This window comes from Papio anubis, chromosome 2 (genome assembly GCF_008728515.1).
Source record: "Papio anubis isolate 15944 chromosome 2, Panubis1.0, whole genome shotgun sequence".
NCBI lineage: Eukaryota > Metazoa > Chordata > Mammalia > Primates > Cercopithecidae > Papio > Papio anubis.
This window is the reverse complement of record NC_044977.1, coordinates 94,936,661-94,952,695: the sequence shown is the minus strand read 5'-3', so window position 1 is coordinate 94,952,695 and position 16,035 is coordinate 94,936,661. Positions and strand designations below refer to the sequence as shown.

Here is a 16,035-nt window from a genome sequence, read left to right as displayed (position 1 = left end):
TTGAACCCACTCATGTGGTGTCTTCTAGGGTACAGTGAGTCCTCAGGGCAGGACAGCCTTGGGGTCAAGAGCCCAGACTCAGGTGCTATCTCAGGTTTTGTAACTCAATTGCTCAATGACCTTAAGCCAGTTTAGTTCCCTCATCTGTGAAAATGGGGATAACAACCGAATTTACCTCATGGGATTGTTGTAAGGAATGATGGAATTCATCCAAGTAAGGGAATTAAAGCAGTTCCTGTCATGAAGTAATTGCTCAATAAAGTGTGTCAGGTTTTAAGAGTAATTGATCTTTACGTCATGATAAATGGCAACAAAATAAATGACAAATTGATTAAAGTAAATAGTAAAAACAACACAAGAACAAAACATTAAAAAATCATATAATAGGCCAGGCGCAGTGGCTCATGTTTGTAGTCCTAGCACTTTGGGAGGCTGAAGTGGGCGGATCACAAGGTCAGGAGATCGAGTCCATCCTGGCTAACATGGTGAAACCGCGTGTCTACTAAAAATACAATAAATTAGCTGGGCGTGGTGGCGAGCGCCTGTAATCCCACTACTCTGGAGGCTGAGGCAGGAGAATGGCATGAACCCGGGAGGCGGAGCTTGCAGTGAGCCGAGATCGAGCCACTGCACTCCAGTCTGGATGACAGAGCAAGACTCCATCTCAAAAGAAAAAAAAAAAATCATATAAGAAACCAAATATTAGTAAATTTGAATATATAAAAGTGAGAATTACTACAAGTTAAAAAATATATATATATATATATAAATATAAATATATATATATATATTTTTTTTTTTTTTGAGACAGTCTAGCTCTGTCACCCAGGCTGAAGTGCAGTGATGTGATCTCAGCCAACTGCAGCCTCCACCTCCCAGGTTCAAACAATTCTACTGCCTCAGCCTCCTGAGTAGCTGGGACTGCAGGCACACACCACCATGCCTGGCTAATTTTTGTATTTTTAGTAGAGAGAGGCTTTCACCATGTTGGCCAAGCTGGCTCGAACTCCTAACCTCAAGTGATCCACCTGCCTTGGCCTCCCAAAGCACTAGGATTACAGGCATGAGCCACCGTGCCTGGCCATTAAAAAATATTGAAAAGGTAAATCATAAACTGGAAAAAAGATTGCAATGTACTTAAGAGTTAATACCCTTAATATTTTTAAAAAATCAAATTTGTAAGAAAAAACTCAATACATCAAGGGAAAATATATACATTAAGAAGTGCATGTAAAAGGAAGTTCCATATTTCAATTATGAAAATTGCAAATCACGATTAAATTTATAATATCCAGTGTTGGTTAGCATGCATGAAAACAGAGAAACAGGTGCTGTTGATGGAAGTGTATTTTGGTTTAATTTTTTGGAGGACAGTTAGAAAGTAACAAAAGTCTTAAAAATGTCCATAAAATGGACCTTACAGATGTCCACCTGGTCGTTCCACCTCTAGAAATTTGTAAGACAAAGAAATAATTCAGCCGGGGACGGTGGCTCACGTCTGTAATCCCAGCACTTTGGGAGGCCGAGGTGGGTGGATCACGAGGTCAGGAGATCGAGACCATCCTGGCTAACACGGTGAAACCCCATATCTACTAAAAATACAAAAAATTAGTCGGCTGTGGTGGCACGTGCCTGTAGTCCCAGCTACTTGGGAGGCTGAGGCAGGAGAATCACTTGAACCTGGGAGGCAGAGGTTGCAGTAAGCCAAGATCACGCCACTGCACTCCAGCCTGGGTGACAGAGTGAGACTCCGTCTGAAATAATAATAATAATGATAATAATAATAATTCAACACAGGGTCTCATTCTGTTGCTCAGACTGGAGTGCAGTGGCATGGTCACAGCCTCGACATCCTGGGCTGAGGTGATCCTCCCACCTCAGCCTCCTGAGTAGCTAGGATTATAGGTGCACACCACCAAACCTAGCTAATTAAAATTTATTTATTTATTTATGTATTAGTGATGAGGTCTCGCTATGTTGCCCAGGCTGGTCTCGAACTCCTAAGCAGCATCATTTTTTCTAAGTGTGAAACTGGTAATAACCCAAATTCCCAGCATAAGGGTTATACATAAAATATCTAGCTCTCTGATGAAATATCTTCAAAGAATATTTAATGACCTTAAATCTCAGACAAAAAGGTAAGGGGACAAAATGAAGAACCTATTTCCTTCCACACAACCCCAATTTGAAAAAACACATGTGCAAGTATACCCATGTTAAAAAGTATAGAAGAAAAAAAGGCTTTAAGGAAAAAAAATAATAGTAATGATCTAGGGTAGGAATCACGTTATTATTCCCAATAATTTTATATATTTTAAAAATCTATAATTTTATCAGGGGAAAACGTTATGTTGCGGAAATTAATTGATCGAGTGATAACTCAACGGACAGTGTCCGATGACTCATATAATCCCACGGTTCGAGTCCCCTTTCGGCCGCAGACGTTGCGAGCCTTCTCGGGTGTCCAAGTAGCGCATCTGTACAATGAGGGGTAATATACTAGACTACCTGAGGTCTTGTTACTGCAAAAACACCCATGTATTAAGGTTTCCCAGTGGAATTTGGAGGCCGGGTTGACTTCGGAGCTGGAGCTCGCAAAGGCCAGGGCTTCTGCAGATTCTGACGTTTTGTGGACCCCCCACTACCGCGCGCAGCCGCACTGCAGGTTTTCTTCGCTGCTGGTTGGATCACATCGCTATGGGGGCTTCTGCTCCACGGCGGGGAAAGGCCAGAACCGCTGCCTTAAATGCGCTTTTGCGTCATCCGGTTGCTAACCTCCGGCCACAGCAATGCCCACTCCAAACTGCTACTTTTCCAGGTGTGTTTGTCTAAATATACCCCATTTACAGACTTCTCAGGTGCATCATTAGGAACAGGACGCTCTGCAGTTTGCGAACCACCTCAGACAACTCCAGGTTCCTAGCATAGTTTAAAGGATGACATTGTGAGCAAACTAGCATCAAAATTTGAGATATTTAACTTTCACATTTTAACCACACGCCTTTCCAAGGTCTTGTAATACATGCAAGTGTGGCAAAACGAGCACTGCGAGCCAGCCAGGAGTCGAACCTAGAATCTTCTGATCCGTAGTCAGACGCGTTATCCATTGCGCCACTGGCCCCGAGCTGGTAAAGCTTTCTCCGCGAGGGCTGATCACCCTTATGCAGTATAAACAGGCTTCCTGGAACCAGCGATCCATTTTGCCCCGGCGCCACAGCTCCCGCTGCTCCGCCTTTCCCCGAAACGCGCTCCACCAATCCGCAGCGGCTTCGTCATGGCGCTCTTCGTCGCACTCCAACCTGCCGCATCGGCGGCATGTCTCGCGTGCTCTAGCTCGCACACTAATTTGTCCTCCACCGCCTCCCGTTAAGGCCGGCTCTCCTGTGGGGCGGGGAAAGGGGTGGGACGAGGCTGGGCGCTGCGGCCGCCGTGCCAGGGTGACCGGTAGCGCTGTAGCCGAGGTGGCGGCGCGGGGCGGGGCCGGCGGAGAGACAAGGAAGGAGGTGGTTGTGCAGGATGGCGACGGCGGCTTACGAGCAGCTGAAGCTGTGAGTCCCACGGGCCGGAGGGGCGGCGGGCAGGGAGGCAGCTGCAGGCCCCGGCCTCGGGGAGGGCTTCTGAGTCCCGGGCGGCAGATAGTGTGTGGGAGCTCCTGGCACTTACCGGTCTTCCTCATCCGGCGCGGCCTCTCCTAGGCCTTGCCCGAGTAGCCATGGACCGGGAACCAGCGGCGCGCCGGTGTTTCTCCACCGTGCTCGGCCCCAGCGCCCACAGCTGAAGAGAGAAGCTGCAGTTTGGCCTCCAGCGAGTGGGGGTCGGCGTTATGATGCGGCCCTTCAGGGCACGCTTGTCCCCACTTTCTATGGAGAGCTAGAGACTGAATTTAGCTGTATGACTTAGCAAAGAAAAAGAGTTTTTTCTTACTTAACGGACCTGAAACAGCGATTTAGAGTCTACACACAAATCATCAAACCTTTGTTTGGGTTACAGCCTATCTGGGTACTGAAGCCTGCCTGACCACTCTTCAGTGTGCAGAAAAAATTTAAAGTACAGTCAGTACTCTTAAGGTCCTGAAGGAGTTTACTTTGGTTTAAATTTTAAACAGCTCCAGCCAAAAGCAGGTTCTTAAGTCTATGTTGACAGCCAGAGGCTAATCTCGAGAATTCTGACACTGCAAATTGACTTTTCGGTAAATCCAAGTTGTTGAATCTTTGAGAGAGAGGCTCTGGTTGTTAAGAGTTATAAAATAGGCGTTTTTAAAGACTTTAGTTTGTCTTGGATTAAAAACAACACGTGTTTATTTCCCTTAGTGTTACCCATTTAGCATCCACACTTTTCTTGTCTGTGAATAATTGTACTCACTTCGTGTTTATACCCCTAGGCTGTTTGAAAATCTGGTGGCCACAGCCTGGGAATATCTGGTAGGAGAAACAAATGTAATTTTTGAACAGCTTATCTATCCCTATATATAAGCTAAAATATCTTGGCACTTAGGCATAGGTATCACATTTCCTTTGCAGGGAAATGACCTCAAAATGTGGTTTGGGCACTTCTTATGCTCCTCAGACCTCAAGCTCACTAATAACTTTCTGAAAGGTTCAGTGGAAAGTTAGAGGTGCAAAATTCAGAGAGAGGGGTCATCTATTCCACACTGTGTGTGTTGCAGAAAAGATGATTGCTTTTTCTACAGTCCACCCCCTGTGCCATTTCTGTTTAATGTTCTTTGAAAACCCTAGCTGCACGCTTCCCTCCACATTTTCCTCTCCACCTTTCCGTATTTTCTCCCAGTTCCCCTTTGCAAAGTGCTCACCTTGTCGTTGGTGAAAGAGTTCAAGGAAGTGTCTTCCACTGTGTTTCTGGTCAGGCCACTGTCACATGTGCTCTGCGAGCTAATTAGGTTATTGTCTATCTGATAGGCACTGAAGGGTTTAATGTGATCCTACACCAGGTCTCAAATGTGGTTAAGCAATACGGAGCCATGGCTTGATGCAGCTTAGCGTGGCAAAGATTGAATAGGATGGAGAACTTGAGAATTATGATGATTGTTTTTCAGCTGCCAGAATACTAAATTTAACCAATTCAGACCTTAAAACAAACGAAAATCCTCTGTATACATAAAAGAGAAAGGAAATTTGTCCCTTAAGTAGTAAGAATGATGTTTTTGTATTGATTTTTGTGAGAAGTGGAAACTCTTAAATTATTTGGGTGATAAAGTCAAACTGGGGTTATGTGAAACTCATTCTCTCATTTGTCAGTCCTAGCTTTTTTCCCCCCTGAAAAAAAAGTTTTGAGTGTTTCTGTAAATGTGAAGGTACAACTTTTTTGCAACTTTTTCTTTACCAAGGGGTTTATGAGTTAGAATTTCCATTTTTATTCCTTCCTTTTGGCCCTTCCTGCTCTGAGGCTGCTGTTGAAGGTTTTAAATGTGGCTCCTGCCCTAAGGAGTATTCTTTTTCGGGTGCATTTAGAAGTGAAATTAGTTTCTGTATAAGAATTGGTAGGAGATAGTAGCCATTTTAAAAAATGTGTCTAGAGATGTTCTAAGAAATATCCATGCAAAAGAGATAGTTTGATTATTTTATTACAAAAGGATTGCTACAGGATTTATTTAAATGTTGAAATGCTTGTTTTTTTCTTTTGTTTCGTTTTGTTTTTGAAGAGATGGGGTCTCATTCTGTTGCCCAGGCTGGAGTATAGTGGTTTGGTCATAGCTCACTGCAGCCTCTAACTCCTAGTCTCAAGTGAGCCTCCCACCTGAATACTGTAGGCAGTTGCAACACAGTGGTAAAGATTTGTGTATATATACATACATAAACAAGAAAAGGTACAGTAAATATACAGTATTATAAGCTTATAGGACCACCATCATATATGGGGTCTGTTGTTGACCAAAGCATTGTTACATGGCACATGGCTGTATTTTGTTTTTCCAACCAGTTTACACCTTAACATTTTCTTCTGTAGTCCTCCTCAGTACCTAGCATAGAGCCTTGTGCAGAGCAGCTCCTCAGTGAATCAACTGAGTGAATGAAAGGAACTTTCCAGTATAGACCACGTACTAGCACTTCAAAAAGAACACAGTGTAGGGTAATTTGGAATGTATCCTTTTGAAGAAACACAGCTTAAAAGTCATTTCATGTGTGTTGTCTTCACAGTGTCTCTGTGAGGTCATAGGCTGATATGTATCCTGTCATTGTTGAAAACAGTCTAATAATTGCCCTTGGCCACAAAGTCAGATCATACAGTCAAGCTATGGTAGAGCTGACCTTGGAATACAGCTGGTCCAGAGTCCAGTGATCTTTCCATTCCATTTTGTTATCCATATAACCTTTTTTTCTCTTATCAGATTGCTCTCGCCTTAGTCCTCAGAAATGCCAGGTATTGAAATGAGTCACTTACAACCAAATATAGTTGACATGTCCATATGAATTTCCATATATTTAATGTGGAAAACAGAATATTGATTTGCTCAGAATTTAAAATTCATACTTTTTAAACTTCCAGGCAATTCTGAATATGCTGTTAGGCTCCATTTTTCTTTTTAAGTCATTTGTATAGGCATGGATAATGTCAGACAGTGATAAATTTGAAATTGCAAAATAATTAGACTGAAAATAATTTTTAAGCAGCTTATCTATCCCTATATATAAGCTAAAATATCTTGGCACTTAAGCATAGGTATCATATTTCCTTTGCAGGGAAATGACATCAAATGTGGTTTGGGCACTTCTTATGCTCCTCAGACCTCAAGCTCACTAATAACTTTCTGAAGGTTCGGTGGAAAGTTAGAGGTGCAAAATTATTGGATACATTTAAAGCGTTTTTTCTTTTCTTTTTCTTTTAAAAGGTCATTTGAAACTAGGTGTAAGGCAGGGAATCCTTTAGATACTGCATCAGGCTGCACACGCCTCTGAAGAATACTGTTTCCTCAGGAAATTGCCTTTTTTAAAAGAGTCTCATAACTGTGAGGTCATCAGTCAGGTATAATCCAACCTTGAAAACAGATGTAACCTAAGCTACCTTGTGATGTAGACACATGTAATCTGTTCAATATAATGAACATTTATATTATTCACAGAACTCTCCCGGTGAAGGGAGGGGTATAGGGCAGCCAAGGTTAGTCTCATGAGTTTTAGCACAGATCATATGGGGTTTGTATCCAAAGCATTAGTTGGCTGGGAGTTCAGGCTAGTTCAGGCTTACCTAGGCTAACCTGGCCAGCCTAGGTTAGTGCTAGGCTACATCAAATGACTTGGTATGCTTGTTTGAAGTGCATATTCCAGGGCCCCACATTAGGCCTACTGAGTGAAAATCTCTGGGGATGAGCCGTGGAAATCTGCAAGTTTAGCTGTCCTGGTAGTTTTTATGCACTCTGAAATATTTTAGGGCAGGGCATACATAGCTGAGTTAGGACCAGAACATGCTGGTAGAAGAGAATTCTTTGGAAGATATGGGGCTCTGGTAGATGGTGCTATGGATTAGAACTTCAGATTAGGTGGAATTTGGACCTAGTCCTGTGAAGAAGTCTGGTTGAGAGAATGGGTTTTAGGGTATTCAGGGAATAGGATGTAGATGGGAACACAGAGTTTTGAAAAAGAAGATAGCATATTAGAATGAGTTTCTAGAAACACCAGCAGGTTTGGAATTGGGTCGTGCCCCTGGGGAATCTGTGATGAACTTGAGCTATAGGAGAGGCAACCAGGGAGGGCTCAGTGAGGAGGTACCCAAAGGGAGGATGAATGGGGGAGATAGGTGCACCTTCCGCCTATGAGTGTAGTATGCACAGGGGATCCTTCTTTACTAAGTTCTTTTCTTTTTGCTCACCAAACTTAGTAAAATGTTGTGCCTCTGTCTTTTCAACCAGAGATATATTAAATTTGATCATTAAGATCTTGATTTAATTCTTTTTTTTTTTTTTTTGAGATGGAGTCTCGCTCTGCTGCCCAGGCTGGAGTGCAGTGGCACAATCTCGGCTCACCGCAACCTCCGCCTCCCAGGTTCAAGTGATTCTTGTGCCTCAGCCTCCCGAGTAGCTGGGACTACAGGCATGCACCACCAGGCCTGGCTAATTTTTGTATTGTTAGTAGAGACGGGGTTTCACCATGTTGGCCAGGCTGATCTTGATCTCCTGACCTCAAGTGATCCACCCGCCTCGGCCTCCCAAAGTGTTGGGATTGCAGGCATGAGCCACTGCACCTGGCCAGATTCTTTACATAAGATTTTTGAGGGAATATGTTTTTGCTACAGTTTTATGACATATCACTGTGGTTCCTATACAAAATAGTGGTTTCATTATTTTTAAAAATTGTGGTAAAATAAAACTTAAAATTTACCCTCTTAACCATTATTAAGTATACAATTCTGGGCAATAAGCACATTCATGTTGTACAACCACTATCACCATCCATCACCAGAACTCTTTTCATCTTGCAAAAATAAACTCTGTGCCCATTAAACAACTCCCCATTTCTGTATCCTCCCAGCCGCCGGCAACCACCATTCTACTTTCTGTCTCTATAAATTTGACTTCTCTAGATGCCTCATGAAGTGGCAGTATTTGTCTTTTTATGACTCATTTATTTTAGTTAGCATAATGTCCTTAAGGTTCATCCATTTTGTAGCATGTGACAGAATTTCCTTTTTTTTTTTTTGAGACGGAGTCTCGCTCTGTCACCCTGGCTGGAGTACAGTAGTGCGATCTCGGCTCACTGCAACCTCCGCCTCCTGGGTTCAAGCGATTCTCCTGCCTCAGCCTCCCAAGTAGCTGGGATTACAGGTGCGTGCCACCACGCCCAGCTGATGTTTTGTATTTTTAGTCGAGACGGGGTTTCACCACATTAGCCAGGATGGTCTCCATCTCCTGAGCTCGTGATCTGCCCACCTTGGCCTCCCAGAGTGTTGGGATTCCAGACCTGAGCCACTGTGCCCAGCCCAGAATTTCCTTTTTAAGGCTGAATAATTTTCCATTACATGTATGTACCACATTTCGTTTGTTCATTTGTTGATAGACACATAGGTGGTTTCCACCTTTTTGGCTATTATGAGTAATGCCAGTATGAATGTGAGTATACAAATATCTTTTTGAAAACCTACTTTCTGGCCGGGCGCGGTGGCTCAAGCCTGTAATCCCAGCACTTTGGGAGGCCGAGACGGGTGGATCACGAGGTCAGGAGTTCGAGACCATCCTGGCTAACACGGTGAAACCCCGTCTGTACTAAAAAATACCAAAAACTAGCCGGGCGAGGTGGCGGGCGCCTGTAGTCCCGGCTACTCGGGAGGCTGAGGCAGGAGAATGGCGTAAAAACCCGGGAGGCGGAGCTTGCAGTGAGCTGAGATCCGGCCACTGCACTCCAGCCTGGGCGACACAGCGAGACTCCGTCTCAAAAAAAAAAAAAAAAAAAGAAAACCTACTTTCAGTTATTTTGAGTATAGACCCGGAAGTGGAATTGTTGGGTCATACGGGAATTCTATTTTTAATTTTTTAGTGGGTCACCATACTGTTTTCCCATAGTAACTGCACCGTTTTATGTTCCCACCCACAAAGCACCAGGATTCCAGTTTCTCCACATCCTAGCCAATACTTGTTATTTTCTATCCTGGATTTTCATTTTTCCTTCTAGATAATAGCCATTTTAATGGGTATGAGGTTGGTAAGTAGTAATATTTTTGAAGTGGGCCAGTTTTACTCATTGATTTGACAAGATTTTAAAGAAGTCAGTTGTCTGAAATAAGATGTGAATGTTACATGGGAGATAATTGTTTTCAGACACTAGAAAATCACAATGCCAACACTGAAAGAAAATAAAAATATTTGATGTTAATATTATAATTAAACATACTGCTTTTCTTAAAATTTAACAAGACTAATTTTTTAAAAACACTCTTAAGAGCTGTTGAATCCCAGGTGTGACTATAAGATTAAATGCATTTGTATGAAGTGTAATACCCATACTGCCTTTGTTGAATTTAGCTTTTAGTCCTAATTCCACTTCTGGGATACTCAAAATAATTAAAAGTAAGGTCTCAGAGAGATTTGTATACCCCCATTCATAGCAGCATTATTCACAACAGTCAAAAAGGGGGAATCAACCTAAGTGTTGATTCTTTCTTTTTTTTTTTTAATTTCAACACTTTTTGTAGAGATGAGATCTCGCTGTGTTGGCCAGGTTGGTCTCAAACTCCTGACCTCAAGATCCTCCTGCTTTTGTTTTGCTTTTCTTTTCTTTTTCTTTCTTCCTTTTCTTTTTTTTTTTGAGACGGAGTCTCGCTCTGTTGCCCAGGCTGGAGTGCAGTGGCCAGATCTCAGCTCACTGCAAGCTCCGCCTCCCGGGTTTACGCCATTCTCCTGCCTCAGCCTCCCGAGTAGCCGGGACTACAGGCGCCCGCCACCTCGCCCGGCTAGTTTTTGGTATTTTTTTCGTAGAGACGGGGTTTCACCGGGTTAGCCAGGATGGTCTCGATCTCCTGACCTCGTGATCTGCCCGTCTCGGCCTCCCAAAGTGCTGGGATTACTGGCTTGAGCCACCGCGCCCGGCCCCTCTTTTTTTTTTTTTTTTTTTTTAGACAATATCTTGCTCTGTTGCGCAGGTTGGAGCGCAGTGATGCGATCTTGGCTCTCAGCAGCCTCTGCCTCCCAGGTTCAAGTGATCCTCCCACCTCGGCCTCCTGAGTAGCTGAGGCCACAGGTGCATGCCACTATACCCAGCTAATTTTTGCATTATTTGTAGAGACGGGGTTTTGCCATGTTGCCCAGGCTGGTCTCAAACTCCTGGGCTCAAGAAGTCCTCCTGCCTCAGCCTCCTAAAGTGCTAGGATTACAGGCATGAGCACTGTATCCAACCACTTTTTCTTTTTTATCCCATGCTTGGACAGTAATCCTTAAAAGCAAAATAACCAACTGAATGAACGTAGTCAAAATAGAAGCAATTATTATACAAGTATTATGCTATTTTGATATATCTTCTATAGTATGTGTGTTATTAATGGGAACCAGAACTCTGGGTAGATATCGAATCCCTTGTCTTGACAGATACTTGGTAGGATTCTTGTTCAGTTAGAGTTAATAGTGAATTGGAGGCTAATGACCTCACCAGATAGTTTATATAGGACCAGAACCCTTGTTAGTATACAGTATTACTTTAAACCTTAGAGATCTGTTATTAGCAGTATAAATAATGACCAAATAATCTTGATCGAATCTTGTTTTCTGAAATCCATTTCATAAAATAAGTAATATGATAGCTTGTTTGGTGAAGATTTAAAGACAAAAATAGCAATAAAACAATACACACTGGCAAAAATTACACCACTGAATGTTTACTTAATTGTTTTTGACTGTAAATGCTAGAGAGTTAAAGTTAATTTCACTGGCTTTTGAAATGAAGCCTAGGAAGCATAAAACATGTAGAATAAAATTTATTACATAAAACAGTTATGCTTCAGATCAGTATTAAGATCAATACAAAAGTGGGGGGAAATGAAAGAGGAAGAGAACAGTAAGGGCGTATATGTAGGTGCCTGTGAGTTAGGATGATACCTGCTGTTACGATTAACAGAATTGTGAGTCATTACTTATAATTACCACCCCTAGAAATGTTGATTCCCTGGCAGTCACTGTTCACATTTTCATTGCTCCAATTCTTAAGCCTAGAGATACCACTTTCAGTGACAACCACTTTCAGTGACATTATCAGAATAGCCTGATGGCAGCATCAGCAACTTAGATTCCAACAGCATCTCTCAGAGACAGAAGATCAAGCAAAGGCCTCAGGACTTTTGAGCAAGACATCTCTACCTTGATCCATAATGACTCTTATTTGTATACTTGGTTATAATACTTTTTTGGTGGGGGGGATGAAGTCTTGCTCTTGTCCCCTAGGCTGGAGTGCAATGGCACGATCTCGGCTCACTGCAACCTCCGCCTCCTGGGTTCAAGCTATTCTCCTGCCTCAGCCTCCTGAGTAGCACGGATTATAGGCGCCTGCCACCATGCCTGGCTAATTTTTATATTTTTAGTGGAGATGGGGTTTCACCATGTTGGCCAGGCTGGTCTTGAACTCCTAACCTCATGGAGTCTTGCTGTGTCGCCAGGCTGGAGTGCAGTGGCGCAATCTTGGCTCACTGCAACCTCCACCTCCTGGGTTCAAGCAAGTGATTCCCCTGCCTCAACCTCCCAAGTAGCTGGAACTACAGGCGTGAGCCACCACACCCAGCTAATTCTTTTGTTTGTATTTTAGTAGAGACGAGGTTTCACCATGTTGGCCAGGATGGTCTCGATTTCCTGACCTTGTGATCCACCCGCCTCGGCCTCCGAAAGTGCTGGGATTAGAGGCGTGAGTCTCCGTGCCTGGCCTATAATACATTTTTTAAAACTTATTTTTATTTCAATCTTAGGTATATGGTTTAAAAATAAGTAGTATACAAAGCTTATAATAACAGAGGCATCTACTTTTTTAAACAACTTCTGGTATTTTACTCCATATCTATAAAAATGCTCATATTTGGCTGGACTGTGGTTTATGTAGCTGTTGTTCAAATTAAGCCTCATGGTATATCGTAATTATATTTCTTTATAAAAATGTTTTGTTTTTCCTAGAATTAAAAAATGCCTTGCTGCTTTTTATTTGCTTGACGTTTTTTTGAGACGGAGTCTCACTCTGTCGCCCAGGCTGGGGTGCGATGGCATGATCTTGGCTCACTGTCGCCTCCATCTCCCAGGTTCAAGCAATTCTCCTGCCTTAGCCTTAGTGGGGATTACAGGCGTGCGCCACCACGCCTGACTAATTTTTATATTTTTAGTAGAGACAGGGTTTCACCGTGTCGGCCAGGCTGGTCTCAAACCCCTCACCTCAAATGATCTGCCCACCTCCACCTCCTAAAGCGCTGGGATTACAGGCATGAGCCACCACGCCCGGCCGAGAAAAACTTTTAATTGCTTACAATGGAGATAGTTTTTTTCTGTGTGTGCGTTTGACTTTTGTGCTCTTATAAACAGCTGATTTTATAATAAATACTTTATTGCTGACTGAAATGTGCCTATTAAGTTATACTTCCAAACTTGTATGTGGAAACAAGTGTGACTTTTCAGTTCATTGATTTTTGTCCAAATAATTTTCATTTTAAAGGTCTTACAGGTGAGGAGAGTTTAAATGCATTTATGTAAATACAGGTGGTCAGAGTGTAGGAAGGGTGAGCTATTGAGGGCAAGCAATATGCATTTCTCTGTTGACTGTTTATTTAGATGCAAGCTTCGTGTTTTATGCCTAATATAGAAAAGTGGAAGAATATTATTTCTGAGCTTGGTGAGTAATAATCTTTTTATGTTAAAAATAGCATTAGTTATTGAAGAGGTAACACACCCTTTATCTGGAGAAATAAATTATGGCAACTCTGTCTCCCACAATACAGCTGTGAACTTAAAAGACGTAGACTTCTGAGTATTATGAGTATTATGAAGAAAATGTATGTAATAAAGCCCATGGACTTTACTCTGTGGTCAAAACTGTCACTTTCCTGAGACCTTTTCTGAAACTTGTTAGTTTGTCCTAGATGTAAAAGTAAAGCAGCCAAATAGGAGCAGTGGTGATGGCTTTGTCAAGACACTAAAGATGACGGAAGTGTAAAAAAACAATATGAAAACTCAGTGGTGTGAAACCATTTAGTAAAATATTAATAATGCCTGTATTTCATGGAGTCCCCTCTTAGTGCTGAGCATATTATGTGAGTTCTATCATCCACCCTCACTTATCAGTTCTATCTCTTTTTATTGTATTTTACTTTTTTGAGGCAGAGTCTCACTCTGTTGCCCAGGCTGGAGTGTAGTGGTGCGATCTCGGCTCACTGCAACCTCTGCCTCCTCGGCTTAAGCGATTCTCATGCCTCAGCCTCCCCAGTAGCTGGGACTACAGGCATGCACCACCACGGCCAGCTAATTTTTGTATTTTTACTAGAGATGAGGTTTCACCATGTTGGCCAGGCTGGTCTCGAACTCCTGACCTTAAATGATCCACCTGCCTGGGCCTCCCAAAGTGGTGGGATTACAGATGTGAGCCACTGCGCCCAGCCTCTATCTCTTTTTAATGAAGAGAAGGCTGAGAATGGCAGCAAGGAATGAAATCCTTTCCTCAAATGAAATTTTAGATACCTTAGTGTTTGGGTCTCGAGGTGACAAAACTTTTAAAAAATTATTTTAAATGGAAAGTCTTTAAATTTATTAAACCAGGGTTTTCAAAACATTTAGGTTTTTGTTTTTTACTAACCAGGGTCAATTTTGAACACAACAGTGTATCTGTGCCAGCATACCAAAGGCTGATGTCTTCAAATCCTAGTAATACAGTATGGTGAAAAAAAAATTACAGCCTTTAGACTTTTACAAAACTAGTTTGAATCCCAATTCTGTGCCTACCATCAGTCAGTCCCCAAACAAACCACTAAAATTCCTGGCTCAGCTTTCCCTGGAATGTATTCATCACCTGCCGCATAGCCCCTAGTGCTTGCTTGCGTAATGCTTAGCACGAGGTAGCCTTTTGGTAAATGTTAATGACTTACACTTGGAATGCAACTTGTGCTTCCATAAAACATCTTCTGTAGATATGGACTGAAATAGTGGATTTTTTAAAAAAGGCTTAAGACTAGATGTCTGGAAGTTCTTTATATTTCTTTGGTTTTAGGACCTCTCACTTTGTTTTCTTTTTATAGCTTTATTGAAGTTTAGTTGACATACAATAAACTACACACATGGAAAAGGAAAGTGTACAGTTTGATAAATTTTGACATTTTTACACCCATGAAACCATTGCCAGTATTACAATAGTGAACGTATCCGTCACCCTGAGACGTTTCCTCATGCCTGTAATCCCTCGCTTTTCTCCCTTCCTGCACAAACATATATGTGCCATGTGATCCAGCTGTTCCACTTCTAGGGAGTTAAGAGAAATGAACATCTGCCTTAAGACTTTTATACAAGAATGTTCCTAGAACCTTTTCTTTATTCATAGTAACCCAAAACCAAAGTTACCAAATAGCCATCAACAAATGAATGGATCAACAAATTATGATGTATCTGTACAATGGAATGCTATTCAGTAATAAAAGGAATGAACTGTTGTATTCAGGTTAAATTGAAGATTGCTGTATTTGAAGCAGATTTGCTTTCTTCATTGTACTGATTTTCCTTCACTTAGCATATCCCCCCCAATGAAGGAAACTAACCTAATATTTAGTTAGTTACAGATGAACCATAGAAGGTTGTAAGTTTTATTTGAATAATTAAGGATTGATTATTTTCAGAGAACTTACAGTAAAAAACAGTCAATAAGAGTTTGTTTTGCTACAGGACATTTTTCTATAATGCCAAATAGCTTATACACAATTGGTAAATAGAAAATGATGTCCATGATGGTTGTGTGGGTTTGAATGAGATTTTTCATAGGCAAGTGGGAGTAGAATTAAAAAGGAAAGGAAAAAACCCTCAGGTTGGCTGCTGCACAGATAGAACAGATAGAAATTCTTTTAAGTCTGGTTTGTGAACAATAAAGATTAGTTTCTGGAAAAAGAAATAGTTCTTGGACTCAGCCTGCCTCCCCAGCCTTGCTCAGCTTCTGAAAAGTTGTATCTTCTCCTGTGCCTACCTTAAAACAACAGTCTCAGTCAGTGGCTTGGAGTTCTACTTCAGTCTGCGTCGTTTTAGTGCCTGCAAACTAAAACACAGCTTTACTTTATTCTGTTAATATTTTGTATATCCTGAGTCAGTCCCTCACCATGCTGAGTTGCTTGCCTGAACTATTTAAGTTGTTTCTTGAGAAACCAACTGTTATTTTTGTTAGACTCTAATTACAAAGTTGCATAAATTTTAAGTAGTCTCTCTCAACCATATTTCTACCTCCTTTATTTTTTATTTTGCAGAATGAGAAGTTTTTTTCAGGAACATATATATGGGTTTCTAAAAAAAACCCCACCTGAATGTTAATTTGTTTTTTAAAATTTCCTGGAAATATTTTATTTAAAATGCATTTCTTATTATTTTTAGCTAATACC

The 16,035-nt window shown here is 41.7% G+C and overlaps 1 protein-coding gene and 1 non-coding gene across 2 annotated transcripts in view; one reads left to right on the top strand and one right to left on the bottom strand.

Annotated features, from left to right (window-relative positions):
• Nucleotides 1–3,048: 3,048 nt before the first annotated feature.
• Nucleotides 3,049–3,121, bottom strand: TRNAR-ACG. The gene has a single exon. It is a non-coding gene; the product is annotated as a tRNA-Arg (tRNA).
• Nucleotides 3,122–3,312: 191 nt separating this feature from the next.
• The window catches only part of SACM1L (SAC1 like phosphatidylinositide phosphatase), a 55,551-nt gene continuing 42,828 nt past the window's right edge, over nt 3,313–16,035 (top strand). The window contains exon 1 of the mRNA XM_031663412.1: nt 3,313–3,548. Coding sequence (XP_031519272.1) covers nt 3,517–3,548 — 32 coding nt within the window. The 5' untranslated portion in view covers nt 3,313–3,516. The remainder of the gene's footprint in view (nt 3,549–16,035) is intronic.